Genomic DNA, 17,381 nt, shown 5'->3' with positions numbered 1-17,381 from the left:
ATGGGTTGCATGGTGGCATAGATGATGTGAACTTAATCAATGCTTGCTGAGGGCTCATACTTGAACTGCAAGCATCCAGAGAATATTTGCAGGGAGGGAGCTTTTCCAAGCTGGATAACATCCCCTTCTGGTTAGATGATTGAACATGGGTGTATATTAGGTCCTTTGCAGAACTGATAACTTCACATATAAAATGCAAAATGAGAGCGTAGGTGGCCACACAGGGAGCCTCAGGTTTAGCTTTCAAGCCAACCTGCTGTGTTATTGGTTACTGGCGCTGTTACATCTTTCTCTGCTCTTTGGGCCACTGCTCCCCCATTAGGAGTTACTAATGCGTGCAGTAAGTGGCTTGGATGAATGAAGGCGTTCACAATCATTACTCAGGACCACATGACTTCTGCGAAGAGCAAGGCTGCAAACAGGGCTCTTGTGCTGCTCTCAGTTCCTTGCTGCTTGTGGACATTAATCAAGGCTGTACTGGGAAGCAAAGTAAAATGGGAAGCTGCTGTTACCCTCAAGGTGACCCATGCTCAAGCTGAATCCCAGTCTCCTGTGTTTGGCCTTGTGTGCACTGTATGATGGTGCCTGGGGTAAGTGGGGGGGGGACACACCAGTTATTTTCAGACAACTGGATTGAAGGGAGGAGTAGTTGGGTTCACACATGCAAGCTCCACTTCAGACCACCCCGTTTTGAGCGGGAAGGTGTGAATGAGGATCTAAGTATGTTCAGGCTAACATACATATAATCTTCTCCGTGTGTTAGGTAACGGCTGTAGCTCAGGTAGAACGTCTGCTTTGCATGCCAAAGGTCCCAGGTTCCATACCTGGCATCTCCAGGTAGGGCTGGGAGAGAACCCTAGTTGACACCCTGGAGAGCCTCTGCCAGTCAGTGTAGATGGTACTAAACTAGATGGACTGCTGGTCTGGCTTAGAATAAGGTGGCTTTCTGTGGTCCTGAGCATGCCTTCCATTGATCAGGAACTGTGCCTTATCAGGGTTCCAGGTGGCAAGGAGAATTATCAATGTGTTCAGCTGAATGTGTTTAGAATCCCCCCTTCAGACCTTCCAGACGCCCATGGGAAGCCTGCAAACAGGGCATGAACACAAGAGCACGCTTTCCCAGCCACTGACACCCAGAGGCAGATTGACACCTACACTGGAGATAGAACATAGCTATCATTGCTTATAGTCATTGATAGATTTACCCTTCACGAATTGGTATAATCCTCTGTTAAAGCCATCCAAGTTGGTGACCATCACTACCTGTTATGGTAGTGAGTTCCTGAGTTTAACTGTACACTGTGGGAAGAAGTGCTTTCTTTTGTCTGTCCTGAATCCCCCAAACACTCCGCTTTCTTCGATAGCCCTGGGTTCCAGTATTACAAAAGAGGGCGAAAAAGATTACTCTCTGTCCACTTTCTCCACATCACCCCCAATACCATGCCATGTATCTTGCTCTGCCTTACTAGCCTTGTTTCTAAACTTACATGCCCCAAATGGCATGACCTTTTCTTGAAGAAGAAATGCATCCTTGTTGCCTTAGCAACAGCATATCACTGCCCATTTGGAGTGAGGACAGTGAGAGATCTGTATTTGCCCTCAGTGGCATCATAGTACTTTAAATGTGTGCTTTGAACGTGGTCTTGGTCCAAAGCATGCAGGATCTGGGTAGGAAACTGGGATGTAGGCACTGTGGAAGGGCTTTAGTGGATATTTAGGTTGAGTGGCTTTGTTTTCAGAGGGACCCTGGCTGAGTATCCATTTGGACATTCTCTAACCAACTTTGGAAGTTTGTTGGGGCTTTGGTATGTGTAGATAGCAAAAGGGGATTGCTTAAGTCAGCTTTAAGAGCAGCAGATCTTGGGACCAATGTTGCTGGCGGCGTTCCATGCAAATGCAGGAAGTATTTCCACCATTCCCTCCCTACCATAGGAACATAACACACTGTCTTATTCCTTCACAGGGCTACCACAGATCCAACCACTTCATAGCCACTCAAGGTAAATCATTCTTATCATCTTCCTCTTTCACATTCTGGTATTCTTGCCCTCCTCATTTCTGCACCAGTTGGGCTTGTTTTTGAGAATAATGATGGTGATGCTGATGATGATGATGATGATAATAATAATAATAATAATAATAATAATAATAATAATAATAATAGTGGTAGTAGTATTTGAGTATGTAAAGTTTTTCTCCAGGGAGAAAACTGCAGGGCAGAAGACCTAAGCCTGTCTCCCACACATGCACATGCACAATGTCCCAAGCACAATCAGAATCGCTCCTTTATCCATGATTGCTATTATTAAAAAATAATAATCACAGGAGATCATTAAAAATGATGGCTCTCCCATGGCATCTTTTTTAATGGTCCTGAGCATGTGGGCAGCAGGGACCCAGAAAAAAGCAACAGTGCAAAACTGAGTGGGGGTTGACATATTCAATCCCTGGACCATCTTTGGTTTAATTATTATGATGATTAATTAAAATGATATCCTGTCTTTCCTCCCAAAGGAGCCCAGATGCTGTGTATATGTGCCCCCCCAATCCCTCCATCATTGGTGAACTCGTGGGGATTAGCAGATCCTCCTTCATCTTGAAGGTGATGGAGTGTGTGGATTCAGCCAGCCCAACACATTCATTTCTGCCAATTCAATATGTTCATTTTACTAAACAATTTAGACCCCAAATATCTGAAAGGGGACACTCTTGGTAGTCCTCAGAAGTTTGGGATGGAGGTGTCTTGGGAGGGGGCTTCCTCTGTGGCATTCCACCGTGGAATTCCCACCCCTCAAAGAGGCATCTGGGACCACCATTGTATCGTTCTCCGCATTCATCGAAGACACACCTCTTTACTTGACTTTTGACAGATGAGACTTATTCTTAAGTTCCACTACTCCCTGGTGCAGTTTTTCATGTACAGTACATTGTTCCAACTGCTTTTTAATACTGTAATATTGTAATGCTGTAACTCACCTCTGAGATTTTTGTGGTAGAGGGTGGCCAGGAAATACCTGAAACAAATCAATAGCCACCTTATTTTTGCACATGACATCTTTTAGCAGTTTCTGTGGTTGCTTAGTTCTCTTCCATCTCAATGCTTCAGGCCCCAAACAGGAGATGATCTATGATTTCTGGCGGATGGTGTGGCAGGAGCACTGTTCTAGCATAGTGATGATAACCAAGCTGGTTGAAGTGGGAAGGGTAAGAGACTCATTCTGTTCTCCTCTCCCCACCCTGTGAGTTCCAGAGGGGTGTGCTTTATTGGCCCTGACCCCCCACCCCACCCTTAGACACACAGATGATGGTCTTATCTTGCTATTGCAGGTCAAGTGCTCCAAATACTGGCCAGATGACTCAGAGATGTATGGCGACATCAAAATTACCCAGGTGAAGTCGGAGACATTGGCAGAATATGTCGTGAGGACGTTCACTCTGGAGAGGGTAAGCTCTTCACGCATCAAAGCTCAGCACAGTCCTGTCTGTGGAAGCATTGCTCTTAAGCCAAAAGCTGGTACATTGGCCATGATCTCCCAACAGCAATGGGTGGCAGAGATATGTTTCACTGAGGTTTCCTTGCTGGCAAAAAGGTCTGCAGGCCAGGAAGACTGCAGGAGGGCTCTTATAGCAACCACTGAGCATTGAGAAGACCTTGCTATTCTGCCCACCCATACTGGTCCCTGGAGTAATGTGCAATGCTCATGTGCAAAGCCTATGGTTAGGGTGAGGAACCTGTGGCCCTTCAGATGCTGTGGATTCCAACTGCTAAACCCCCACCTTCAGCCTTGCCAATAGTCATGAATGATGGGAGTTGTAGCCACATGACATCTCTGTCTAAAGCAATCTCCCCCAACCTGTTGCTGTCTATGTGTTTGGTACTAGAACTTCCATCAGCCTCAGCCAGCATTGCCAATGATCAGTGCTGATGGTGTCCCAATACCATGCAGGGCTGCAGGTCCCCCAATTTCTGGCCTACCATATTATTTTGATGGATAGATTAGGGCTGAGCAAAAACAGACCTTCTGAAATGCTCCATCCTATTTGCAGACCATAAAATTGGAATGGCCCATTCACTGAATATTCTGGGGTGGGAAGGGATCAGTCTGTAGGGGTTTGTTTTAAAAATCACAACCTATTTTCTTATTTTGGCGATGAATACTGAAATATAAGATATTGAAAGTTAGTGCTGGTTGATGAAGGGATCAGTGGGTTAAAAGAAGAGGGAGCAAAATCACTGCTTCCTACAAAATGTTAAACTATCTATCATCTATCTATCTATCTATCTATCTATCTATCTATCTATCTATCTATCTATCTATCATCTATCTATCTATCTATCATCTATCTATCTATCTATCATCTATCTATCTATCTATCTATCATCTATCTATCTATCTATCATCTATCTATCTATCTATCTATCATCTATCTATCATCTATCATCTATCTATCATCTATCTATCTATCTATCATCTATCTATCTATCTATCTATCATCTATCTATCTATCTATCATCTATCTATCTATCTATCTATCTATCTATCATCTATCTATCTATCTATCTATCATCTATCTTATCTATCTATCTCTATCTATCTATCATTTATCTATCTATCATCTTCACAGTCGAGCTTGAAATTCCTCTACTCTACTCACAGGCGGCAAAATGGGTGGAGCAATTTGAGTGAAGACGGGAAAAAGAAATTTCCTTCCTTCCTTCCTTCCTTCCTTCCTTCCTTCCTTCCTTCCTTCCTTCCTTCCCTCTGTTGGCTTACCTCTAGATTTCTACATAGTGAAAAAGCACCATGTTTAGACTATTAATCCACAAAAGCAAATGGTATTCCCCCCCCCAAAAAAAGCAGGGGTGCCAACTTTAGGGGGTGGAAGCGGCTTCGGCCCCCTCAGTATTTGGGGGGGGGAGGCAAGCCCTACTCCCAATATTAAAGGGGCTGCCATCCCCCGCTGCTGCTGTGTGAGCACTAGTGCACTGGGCGGGACACATCATGTGATGACCAGCCCGCTCAATGTGGGAAGCAAGTCGGTGTCCCAAAGATAGAGCTTTCCTGATGTATTAGTTCAGATCCTAAGATTTTTGTGCATTGTTGTCCTCACTGATTTGACACACAACATAAATTTATCTAGCAATCAGTCATAGGCACACTTGTACACAATTTTTCTACCCACTCTATTTTGTTTTCTTCTTTTTAAATGCTATTTTGAAGTAGCAGGGAAAGGCATTAGGTACACATCGTTCCCCATCATTACACATTCTTACAAAGTGCTGACCTTCTTCCCAGGTCATAGATCAAAGTGCTGATCAGCTTCCTGTGCCCCAGCCTGGTGCTTTCCAGAGATTGTTGGTCTACATCTTCCACCACCCTTGATCATTGGCCATGCTGGCTGAGACTGATGGGGCTTATAGTTCAAAGCATCTGGATGCACCAGTTTGGGAAATGCTGACATAAAGAATCCAGTTTTTTTAACAGCTCAACAGACCAGGCTTAACATGCAAGAACTTGTTCATCACCAAATGGCTTTTTCTCTCTGCCTCTCCCTTTTGCAATCTGCCATAACTCTTTGGCACAATGTTGCTATATTTGGGACACTTGTTTGCAGCTGCAGCTCTGTGATTTTCAGTCCCCAAAATGAGAATCGGGGATGTGCATCATCTCCTTAGACACTGAGGGTAGAAAGAACCTAGAAGGATGAGTAGTTTGTTTATGGACTTTGTTTCCTGCCCCTCCTTCTGCTGGAGCCTGGCACAGCAAACCACAAAAGAGGACCATTTAAAAGAAAAGAAAAGCATCTTTAAGACATTTCAAAACCATTTTTTTCTAAATGTACAGTGTTTAGAAACAATCACATACCCTCACAGTTATTAATGTATTAGTTTCTTGTGAGCCATCAAATGCCCAGGTAAACAGGAATATTTCAACATTTCTTCTGAAAGTCAAAAATGAGGGAGGCAGATGCACCTCGCCGGGAAGGGAATTCCATGAACAGGGAACCACTACCAAGAAGGCACTGTCACAGGTCAACATTGTTGGCTTAAAGACTCCTTGAAAGTCCACTTTCATATTGTGCTGCATGTGTGATGTGAACAAACACAAATAGGTGGTTTCCTTTGACGGAGAAGATGGAAACATGGTGACATTATCTGGAAATGTTTTCTTTGAGGAATAAAATTGTAACCTGGACCTGGAGATGCTGCTACTTGATGCATCATCCTTTATAGACTCTGTGTTGTGTACAATTTTGACTTTAGAATGCAAGCTGTTAAAATCTGGAACTGGATTTCAGGGAAATGGGGGCAAAGTGACTGGAATGTTTCAGGGTGGACTTGCCTTTTAAATTATTTCTTTCTGTTTTGTTTTTAACTGTTTTCTGCTGCCACCACCATGGCAGCCAGCTGCCTCTGCTGGCAGTGAAAAGAGTGACTTGTAGGTAACTAGGTAGGTAGGTTAGTTAGTTTTTTGAGATCTAAAGCCACAGAGCCACAAAGAATCTTAGGGAGTTCATGATTCACCTCATCTTGTTATGCTGTGATCCAAATTCAGGATTTTCTTATTCATAAGAATATTTATAAGGTGGCAACTAATAAAAAAAAATACCAAGGTAGTGCACAATGAAGTCAGGAAAACACATGACAGCTATAAAATCATAACATTATAAAACCACAAAGAACAGAACAAACGGCCAACACTGAATCAAATAAATTCTCTAAAAACACTTGGCGAAGCAAGTACCTTCCCGGAAGGTGGGGACCGCCCTGAAATTGCCTTGTAATTCAGAGTATGCACAGAACCAGTGCACACACCTGGTATTTGTGTGTAGCCATTTCCTAGCCTGGGAGACTTTTGTCTGTTTTCAGTCTTCTCTTTTGGATCCCAAACCCTCTGCTCACTTTGGCATCCCCCTCTCACCAACCATGCTTGGTGCTCAGAATTCCTCCATCTGAATCTTCCTTGTTTATACGCACTCTTTAGGTACTCCATTGAAGGACGTTCTCGCAGTAAATAGTGCCGCAGAACAGCCCTTTATTTACGTGGTCATTCTTGACGGTTTAATTTCAGGCTAAGCGCCATGTAATTGCACAGGGAATGGACAATTATTTCTGTCTTCTAGACAGGCGCTGAAAGCTTCGTGGCAATTATTGAGCAGTTCTACTGTATCTCGAGACACCCACAACTGTAATTCACCCCCCCTCACCCTGTAATCTAGAGGAACGTTAAATCACAACCTTGTTACAAGTAAAGTACCCAAGTTCCGTCGGGATCTGGTTGCCTTGTAATCGTTCCAAGGCATTCCCGCAGCTCCAGTTTCAGGGAGAAGGACCACTTAATCAGTGGCCTGGGATTTCTCCACCAAAAAAGAGGATGGAACCTCCGAGCCAGTGTATTAAATCATGATACCATCTCAGCCAAGCTTAACAAAGATGCAATATCACACTATGATGAGTGATTTAGGGTGAAAGGAGATGTAGCCTCAAAAGGAGAGGACAGCATGACCTCCAGCCCTGGGGTAATCCTGTGAATATGGCATAGATTAATCTGTCATTGTTGGTTTCTCTACGTTTCTCATTTTTTCAAAGCATAAGTTCAGTTCGCAATGTTTGCACATCAGCCTGCAGTTATTATTTGCTTGTTAAAACGATCTCACTTCGTCAGCCTTTTAGCGCTCGTTGTTCCTACTTTTGCATGCCGTTTGGCCCAGTCTACACATTTCTGGAAAGCGATTCCTCCCTAGCAATCTTTCCACTGAGATAGGTATTTTTGTATGCGGTGTACACATGCAACATTTCTTGGGTTGGAGAACTGCATCACAAAAATTCAGAGAAGTATCCATTTTGAAGGATAGATGCATTTCAGTCTGCGTATTTGTGGGGGAGGAAAGTGTGACTTAAGGGAGGTTTGCATGAAAATTTTGAACTGAATCAAAGCTTCCTGGTTCTGCTGGGAGGGCAGCAACATGGGAAATACACAAACCTTTTCTGAGATGAATCTGCCAAAGTGAAGTCGTGGCACCTGGGTGGGAATTTTGATCAGGCAGCAATCCTGCCGTTAGAGCTCCTTCATGTCAGAAACCACTGTCTTTATGCTCTTATCTCATGCTGCCTGTAATCATGAGCAAAATCTAGCACCTGTAATTGCTTTCCACTTGGCCTCATGCCACACCGAAATCTAGAGAATTCCCAACAGCTTCTCCTGCATCAATACTTGGATGTTCTGGGTACTTAGCAAGAGTTCTGGTAAATACAAGAGTCCCCCATCGGTGTTGGCATTCTGCCGGCTGTTGAAGATGCACCTGCTTAGACAAGTATTCCCTCGAACTTGAACTTTCCTGATTTGATTGTTTAAATTGCTCTTCAAATTGGTTTAACTGTTACGCTTTTTAACAGGATTGTTTTGTTGTGATTTTTTAAATTGTGGATGTTCTTAACATGTTGATGGAATTGTTTTGTTTTAGTTATGTATGAATCACATCATTGATTATTAACTTGTAAGCAGCTTAGAAACCACCCAGGTGTGTAAGCAGTGTATTAATGAATGAATTAATGTTAGGTGAGCATCCAAGGTCAACTTAATTTTGAGTGTCATAGGTGCTTGTTGCAGTAGTTAACATCTTTCACGGTGAACTTTATCATTTCCTCCAATTTCGAGAAAATGCAAATTCCAAGCTGCTGGATCCTGTTCAATAGCCTTCTGTTTAATTACAAAAAAAATCCCTCTATAATTGAGGAACCCTTTTTCCTTATGTGTTCATAAACTGTAATGAAGTCATGCTTCTGCAGCAAACCATATATAAATGGTGTGTCATGTTCAGAATTTGTTTTAAAGGGTTAGATTTAAATATTTATTTTACCTACTTATTTATTTCATTTATATGGAAGAGCTCAAGACAGTTTACCGTATTTTTCGTTCTATAAGACGCACCAGACCACAAGATGCACCTAGTTTTTGGAGGAGGAAAACAAGAAAAAATATATTCTGAATCTCAGAAGCCAGAACAGCAAGAGGGATCGTTGCACAGCGAAAGCAGCAATCCCTCTTGCTGTTCTGGCTTCTGGGATAGCTGTACAGCCTGCATTCACTCCATAAGACGCACACACATTTCCCCTTACTTTTCAGGGGAGGGGGAAGTGAGTCTTATAGAGCAAAAAATATGGTACATGGTTGGTCCCTCCTCATTTTGTCCTCACAACAATCCTGTGAGGTAGGGTAGGTTGAGAGAAAGTGATTTTTGCTGGTCACCCAGTGAAATTCATGGCTGAGTGGGGATTTGAACCCTAGTTCTAGTCCACCACTCTAGTCATTATACCACACTGCCACTTTTCTAACAACAAAGTTGAGCTCAGAGCAGCTAATAATGATAATAATAAACCTTGGCAAAAAATAATAATCACTATAATCAAACAAACAAACACCATGGTAAATAAGCAAAGCAAGAACAAACAACTCAAGGAACAATGCAGTTCAATGAAAACCCATAATAATGTTAAAAATAATGATTCTTAATGGTTAGTTAGAGGTGGAATTGGGCGACCTGCCCTCAAAAGATGTGCTCACCCCATATTGCTGTTGTGATTTTATGTGATATTGGCTAGTCTTATTGATCAGGATATTTTTATTGCGGCCCACTTTGAGATTTATTTTTAAATGAAGAGCAGGCTATAAATTTCTCTAAGGAATAATGTAATGCATTGATAGCACTTTTAAACACAAGGCCAGGCAGTTGGGGACTCCAGAATGCAGCAAAGGAATTGGGATGATGAGAATTTTGGAAGCATTTTTAATGTTAACCTCCACCTTCCCGGGGAAACGTCCAGTGCCTAATTTACATATAAGCAAAACAAGCTATGGCTTAGGGCCCTACTCTCTGTTGGGATACTGCCAGGGAGACAAAGTCCATCATGGCCCCAAGCCATCTGCCGGACGATCCATCGATCTCCCGTAGGCACGCAGTATCAGCAATTAGCGACATGAGTTTCTAGAAAATATCTTGCCACATTCCAGAGCTCACGCACACTGTATCAGCAGATAATGCACAGCAAAAGTCGCACCCAGGAGAGCATTATTTACAAGTTTTATTCAGCGTTGATCAGAACAAAGAAAGACATGACTGCCTGCGTCAGTGTCTCCAGACACAGAGAGAAAACGAAAGCAATAGAAACATAAACATCCTGTGAACAGGAAATACGCAGACTCTGACTCACAAAGCCTGCTCCCTTTTAAGGTGGAATGGAAATATCCTAACACTCTCTTGGGGCCCCCCTAAAAAATCAAAAAACAAACAAACCTGGATGTACATTTCCAAAATATAAGATAAAAAACAAATTAAATAAAACCTACATACAGCAACAGTGTTTGTGTTGTGTAGGCTCCTATGATGTAAGTAATGGGCCCCGCCTGCTGGCCTGTTCCCTAAAATATCACTGGTTTGCTCACTTCTATGTATAGGGTGCCTACATTCTGCATGGACTGGTTGCATAAATTACCATATATTCAACACAAAAAACAGGGACAATTTGTTGTTGACAAAGGACAGCTGGACATATAAAGGGCCCCATGACCTTCAGTAGCTTAGGGCCTCATCAAACCTAAATCCGGCCCTGGAAACATCTGTAGGGCTAACCCTACTTTCTCTCTCCCTGTCCTCACCTCCTCCCTACAGAGGGGCTACTCAGCGAGGCATGAAGTAAAGCAGTTCCACTTCACATCATGGCCAGAACATGGGGTTCCTTACCATGCAACGGGGCTCCTGGCATTCATCCGCAGAGTGAAGGCCTCCACGCCTCCTGATGCAGGACCCATCGTTATTCATTGCAGGTAAGTTCAAGACTAGGGATGCAAGAAGGCATCCTTCTCCATATCACACGCAAGACTGTTTCTCTTCCTCTGGCGATTCATCTTCTGCCCTAAACCACATTGTTCATATTGATGTTCACTGTGGCAAATTTGCATGCCTTATGTCATTATACATACAGTGGTACCCCGCAAGACGAAAAGAATCCGTTCTGTGATTCTCTTCGTCTAGCGAAGCAAGCCCATTGACGGATTAGCACTTTTAGCGGCTTTTAGCGGCTTTTAGCGGCTTTTAGCGGCTTATCTGCTGATCGGGTCAGCTGATAAGTGGCTTAGCGGCTTAGAAAAGGGGGGGGAGGAAAAAAACCCAGCAGGAACTCGCAAGATATTGTCGTCTTGTGAAGCAAGCCCATAGGAAATTCGTTTTGCGAGTCTTTCGTCTAGCGAGTTTTCCGGCTTGCGAGGCATTCGTCTTGCGGGGCACCACTGTACTTAATCGCATAAATTGCATGAAATATACAGTGGTACCTCGGGTTACAGATGCTTCAGGTTACAGACTCCGTTAACCCAGAAATAGTACCTTGGGTTAAGAACTTTGTTTCAGGATGAGAACATAAATTGCGCAACAGCGGCATGGCAGCAGCGGAAGGCCCCATTAGCTAAAGTGGTGCTTTCGGTTAAGAACAGTTTCAGGTTAAGAACGGACCTCCAGAACGAATTAAGTTCTTAACCAGAGGTACCACTGTTTTGCCATTATGTTAATCCACCCAATTCATTTCAATTTAAAGGAAACACAATGGGATGGGAAGCCATAATCAATTCCGTATTGTTTGTGGACTGAAAGCAACAATAGCAAGTACTGATCGTATTCACTGGATTGATTTTTGCTCTGGATGTGGAAGGAATAAGCATTTTCCTCATCCATTGCTGTTTTTGTTGGAATTCCCCAACGTCCCTGATCAAGACAATTAGGAGCAACCATTAGTTTTTGCCTAATGCACATAGAGCCTTTTGTAATATAACTTGTAAAAATATACATTATGTTCAATAATGAGAGCACGAGGAGAGAATAATGATCCTCACGATGAATAGGGTCCTCAGCTCATGGTTGAAAAAAGTCAGTGAAGAATTGGGGCATTATCTGCAAATTAGTAGTAAGGAGATATCACAGAAAATGATGACTTTTGTCTTGGAAGCAGTGAAATGTCATCACAATTAAAAGAATGCCCAGCTGTGTGATTCTATGGATAATTGTGGGAGTTTTGATATAAAGTCCTTTGCTTAGATCACATCATCCAGTTTCTGTATCATACTTTCAAGATCAGTGAAATACAGCTTTATTGCTGGGAGTGGTGGTGGAGACAGCTGAGGCAGGTAAAGAAACCAGTGTTTTATGGCTTGGGCTTTGGAGCTTAATGTCCCAGTAACCATTATCACACTGAGGTCCTCCTCTGATGGTCTTCTGCTGCTTCCCTCATGGCAAGAAGTGAAGTTACAGGGAACTAGGCAGAGGGCCTTCTTGATACTGGCACCCTCACTGTGGAATACACTCCCTTCAGGTGTCAAGGAGATAAAGAACTATACAACTTATAGAAGACATCTGAAGCTCTGTATTGGGAAGTTTTTAATGTTTGATGTTTTATTATATTTTATATATCCTGTAAGCTGCCAAGAGTGGCTGGGGAAACCCAACCAGATAGGCAGAGTATTATTATTATTATTATTATTATTATTATTATTATTATTATTTAGGAAGCTGGTCCACTATTTGTCCACTAGCTCAATTTTGCATGTTTTGGACTGGCAGTGGCTTCCCAGTATCTCAGATTGAGGTCTTTCCCATCGCATGCTACCTGGTCCCAAATCACACAGGTGACTGGCCCAAAATCACACCCAACAAACTTCATGGCTAAGTGGGGGATTCAAACACCAGTCTTCCAGGTCCTAATCTGGCTCTACTCTAACTGCTAGACCACGCTGCCATCCTCACAGTTACATGGCCTGCATGGCTACATTGGCTGTTCTGCTGAGACGGTGGAAGACCATGAATGTTGCACTCCTGGTCTTACACCTGCTCTTCTTCTTCTTTTGCTTGCAAAGCAGCCCCATGCTAGCACAGAACACAGCAGCAGCGCTGTTCCTCGCCATTCTTTATAACTTCTGCATCCTGTGCTCTTTCTGTGCTAGATAAACAAGAAAGGACTGATGAATGAAAGCTGGGGAATTTCTCCTCATCACCACTTTTCTCCCTCCCTTTCTCTCGTCGATTGCTTCATCAGTATTCATTCATCAGGGACAACCAGTATAATTAGTTTCCCCAGCCTGTAATCATTGATAATCACAGCAAGAGATTCATCTGCCCCAGAAATTAGTATATGTACTAAGAAGGTCCAATGGAAAGGAGAAGTGGCTTCCCTTTGCGGCATTTGGAATTTTGCTGGGGCTTGGATGGGTGGATCTTCGTTCAGGAGGAAATCTGTGGGGTCAGCTCTGTGCTACAGGCAAGCTTTCCCTAAGAAACAACAATCTGTCATGGATCTGCTTCTCTTGGCATGTGTGTGAGCGAGCTGGTTTTGTCTAAAGCAGGTCTGGGAAGGGACCTTGGTAGAAACCTTCTGGCTGCCATTGCAGGAATATATCGATGAATGAGATGTTGGCTGTGTTCACGCATAGTGCTAAACCATAGTTGAACATTATGTCCTTGTGTGCTTTCCCTTCCTCTCTCTTCCTCTGGTGCAGCTGTGAAGAAGGGATTTGGTTAGGTTTATTGATTATTATTATTATTATTATTATTATTATTATTATTATTAAACTTATACACCGTCCTATACCCAGAGGTCTCAGGGCGGTTCACAACCAAACCACAACATATAAAATCAAACCAAAAGCAGTAACCCAATAACCCCGCCCCCAAAAAGCCACATTCTATATCAATAAGATAAACCAAAGGCCTGGTTAAAAAGGAATGTTTTTGCCTGGCGCATAAAGGTGTATAATGAAGGCACTAGGAAGACTTCCCTGGGGAGATCATTCCATAGACATGGAGCCACTGCAGAGAAGGCTCGTTCTTGTGTTGCCACCCTCCGGGCCTCTCGAGGAGGAGGCACACGGTTCGTCTAAAATCAACCACCTTCAGCTAGTGCTTAATGGACAAATCACATCTAGATAATAATAGCAATAGTTAACGATAGATCCTAGTTGGGAGACAATGGTAAACTGTGGTTAGTTGAAAATGGAACCAAATGCCCCCCAGTCTCCCTTTGGAGGAGGAGAGTGGGATAGGGGAGTCTTGTGCAGCTAACACTAACCTGGTTTAGCTGTGCGTACCATTAAAATGGGACGCGGGTGGCGCTGTGGGTTAAACCACAGAGCCTAGGACTTGCCGATCAGAAGGTCGGCAGTTCAGATCCCCACAATGGGGTGAGCTCCCGTTGTTTGGTCCCTGCTCCTGCCAACCTAGCAGTTCAAAAGTACGTCAAGTGCAAATAGATAAATAGGTACCGCTCCGGTGGGAAGGTAAACGGCGTTTCCGTGCGCTGCTCTGGTTCTCCAGAAGCGGCTTAGTCATGCTGGCCACATGACCCGGAAGCTGTACGCCGGCTCCCTTGGCCAGTAAAGCGAGATGAGTGCCGCAACCCCAGAGTCCGCCATGACTAGACCTAATGGTCAGGGGTCCCTTTACCTTTACCTTTACCATTAAAATATGGTTTAACTAATTTAGCACTTCATGTGAACCTGACCTTTGCCCTACATTTCAGAAACCCCAGGCTACATAGAATTGTGGTTGGCAAATGATCAAGATGAAAACACAACAAATAACAGACCCCACTCTCATGCATTAAAGCCAACTTTTGACCCATGAATTAAAACGGGGTGAGGATTGAAACCCAGTTGTCTGCTTTACTATTCAATACTCTAAGCACCACACTACTCTCTCTCTCAAAAACCATAAAAAGCCACAAAGAAGGGTTGGAAAGCTTGGATAAATTCTATTTGTCTGGCACATTCTTCACTGTTGTTTAAAGAAAAGTAGGTATTGATTAAAAACAAAACAAGACCCACAACATTAAAATATAATCACATCCAAGAACTACAATACATTTAAAAAAACCCACTTTTCAGGTGGCTTAGCCTTGACTCCCCAAAGCCTGCTGTAGCAAATGGGTCTTTCAATAAAAGATGTGCTCAGGCTTGGACTTGGTTGAGTTTCCAAAGGCCAAGACTTCTATCACAGGGAGACAGCCATCAAGAATGCATCTTCGCCTTCAGCATTCTAATTCATTGGAGCAGTAAAGGAACATATGGAAGAAGTTAGGCCAGCCTTTCCCAACACGGTATATTAGGAACAGAGGAAGACGCCTCATACTGAGTCAGGCTTTCTCAACCTCAGCCCTCCAGATGTTTTTGGCTGTGATGGCCTGGGAACCTGATTCAGAAGCTGAATCTGAGGAGTCCCAGCCTGCACAGGAGTCCCCGCCTCCAGGGCCGGCTGAGCCGGGGCAGGGGGTTGGATCTGAAGGGCCTGCATCTGTGCCGGGTCCTCAGGAGCAGACACCAGATGTATCCACTCTGGCTCCGGAGGTGATTGAGGACCCATTGCCTGCAGGTGTGCCTCTCCCAGCCCTGTCAGGGGATGGTGAAGCTGCCCCTGGGTCCAGTAACCCTACAGCCTCTCCTGAGCTGCAGAGGCTCAGGGCAGAGAGGCGGAGGGAACTAAGTGCTCTCAGGAGGAGTGCTCGCCTTAAAGCCAGGAGAGGCGGGTCACCTGTGGGCCGGGGACCCCCCCCCCCAGCCTCAGAGAAGATAAAGGCCAGTCAGCCCGGTCCCAGGTTGTGGGAGCAACAACGTTGGAAACCTGTTTCTGCCAGCACCCAGACCTGTTTTTCTGGAGTTCCCAACCACGCCCGGCTTCTTGCTTTGGACCCCGCTTCCCTCTTGGTGGACAGTCTCCAGACCCTCAGCCCAGGACCGGACTTTGACCACGCCTCACGGTAACCCCCTCCCCCCAGGACCAGCACATTGGCCTACAACTACCATGATCCCTATCTAGCAGGACCAGTGGTCAGGGATGATGGAAATTGTAGTCTCAAAACATCTGGAGGACTGGGGTTGAGGAAGCCTGAGTCTACATTGACTGGCAGCAAGTCTCCAGGGTTTCAGATTGGGACTCCCACCACTACCAGAAGATGTTGGGAACTGGGTGTGGGACTTTCTGCATACTCTACCACTGAGCTGCTCCCCTTCCCCGTTATTTGCTTGGGCAATTTATTTGCCACTTACATTTCAGCAAGTTTACAGCATAGATGAACACATCAGAAATAAAAAGTACAAAAAAGACCGGCAAATTTCCGCATTCTGGAAGGCGCAGTCAACAACTAAATGGAGCATCCTCTTTAGCATAAAAATAAACATTACACATAAAAATCAGCTGCAAAATTACAAGGAAAATTCCAGATAGCGAAACACAGCAGACAGCTAAACAATATATCCTCAGAATATCAGGAAATAGATTACAAATGAAAATCAGCTAAGAAGTATGAATTCCACATTTTTAAATGACATGATTGACAATCAGGTAAAATAAAAATCAGCTCACTCTTCCCACTCCTCAATATGCCACATCAATTGTACAATCAAACAGACCAATCCAACTGAATTCCCAACCCCTTATATAGCAATAAACAAAACTTATTCTAAATGCAGCTAAAAAATACATCCCAGTCAGTCTCACTCAAGTATACCTTTAACATGATCAACACACATGAAACACATTAACACTATAAATCAGTGGTTCCCAAAATGGTTGGTGGAATTGTCAGGGGTGGGGTGGGTTGGGGTGCTGGAGGTGTAAATGACTACCAGATAGTGAAAAGCTGGTGTCACTGGATCAAGTTTATCAATTTTGTTGAATTATTAAACTAAATAGTTTTAATTGGATTTTGAATAAATGTGAAATCCATTGTTCCTGTTTGGAATGTTGTTTTGAATATCTTTCTTTCCTGTTTTGAATATCTTTCTTTTGTGAGTAATGCTCTTTATAGGGTATGGTAGCGGGCACTGGGGAAGAAGTTATGGAAGGGTGGGAAGCCTGAAAAAGTTTAGGAACCACATCTCTAAACCAACATACTCAAACTTACTATTCTATCACACCGCCAGGTCACATTGCCCACACTCTGCAACCAACATGGTGACCTCCATCATCCTTGACCATTGGCCAGGCTGGGTGGGGTTGATGGGAGTTCAGAAAAATAGGAAGAGAAGGTACCGGGTTGGAGAAAGCTGTGTTATGCTTAGGCATTTAAGAGTCTACCATCCTCTCCTCCCACATCCACAACCCTCTGCAGTGCCGGCACAGGGAGGACAGGCTGTTACATCGTCTTGGACGTGATGCTGGATATGGCTGAGTGTGAGGGTGTTGTAGACATTTACAACTGTGTGAAGACACTATGCTCACGGAGGATCAACATGATCCAGACCGAGGTGAGATTTGGACATGGGGTGTATGGTCCCAGCCGGGACAGGGATGGACTGTGGGTTATCATAATGGCATGTTTAGCATGCAAAGCAGCATCCCGTGGG

The 17,381-nt window shown here is 43.8% G+C and overlaps 1 protein-coding gene across 7 annotated transcripts in view; it reads left to right on the top strand.

The window, feature by feature from the left end:
- Positions 1 to 17,381, top strand: part of PTPRU (protein tyrosine phosphatase receptor type U) — a 381,886-nt gene that overhangs the window by 320,409 nt on the left and 44,096 nt on the right. For all 7 annotated transcript variants that reach the window (XM_082231472.1, XM_082231471.1, XM_082231470.1 and 4 more), the window contains 5 exons: positions 1,964 to 2,000; positions 3,107 to 3,204; positions 3,328 to 3,444; positions 10,672 to 10,826; positions 17,147 to 17,282. In XM_082231472.1, the coding sequence (XP_082087598.1) occupies positions 1,964 to 2,000; positions 3,107 to 3,204; positions 3,328 to 3,444; positions 10,672 to 10,826; positions 17,147 to 17,282 (543 nt within the window). The remainder of the gene's footprint in view (positions 1 to 1,963; positions 2,001 to 3,106; positions 3,205 to 3,327; positions 3,445 to 10,671; positions 10,827 to 17,146; positions 17,283 to 17,381) is intronic.

The sequence above is a fragment of the Podarcis vaucheri genome (genome assembly GCF_965113315.1).
Source record: "Podarcis vaucheri genome assembly, chromosome: 7".
In the NCBI taxonomy this organism is placed as follows: domain Eukaryota; kingdom Metazoa; phylum Chordata; class Lepidosauria; order Squamata; family Lacertidae; genus Podarcis; species Podarcis vaucheri.
Note: the sequence above shows the minus strand (reverse complement) of the source record. Positions and strands in the feature narration are given on the sequence as shown.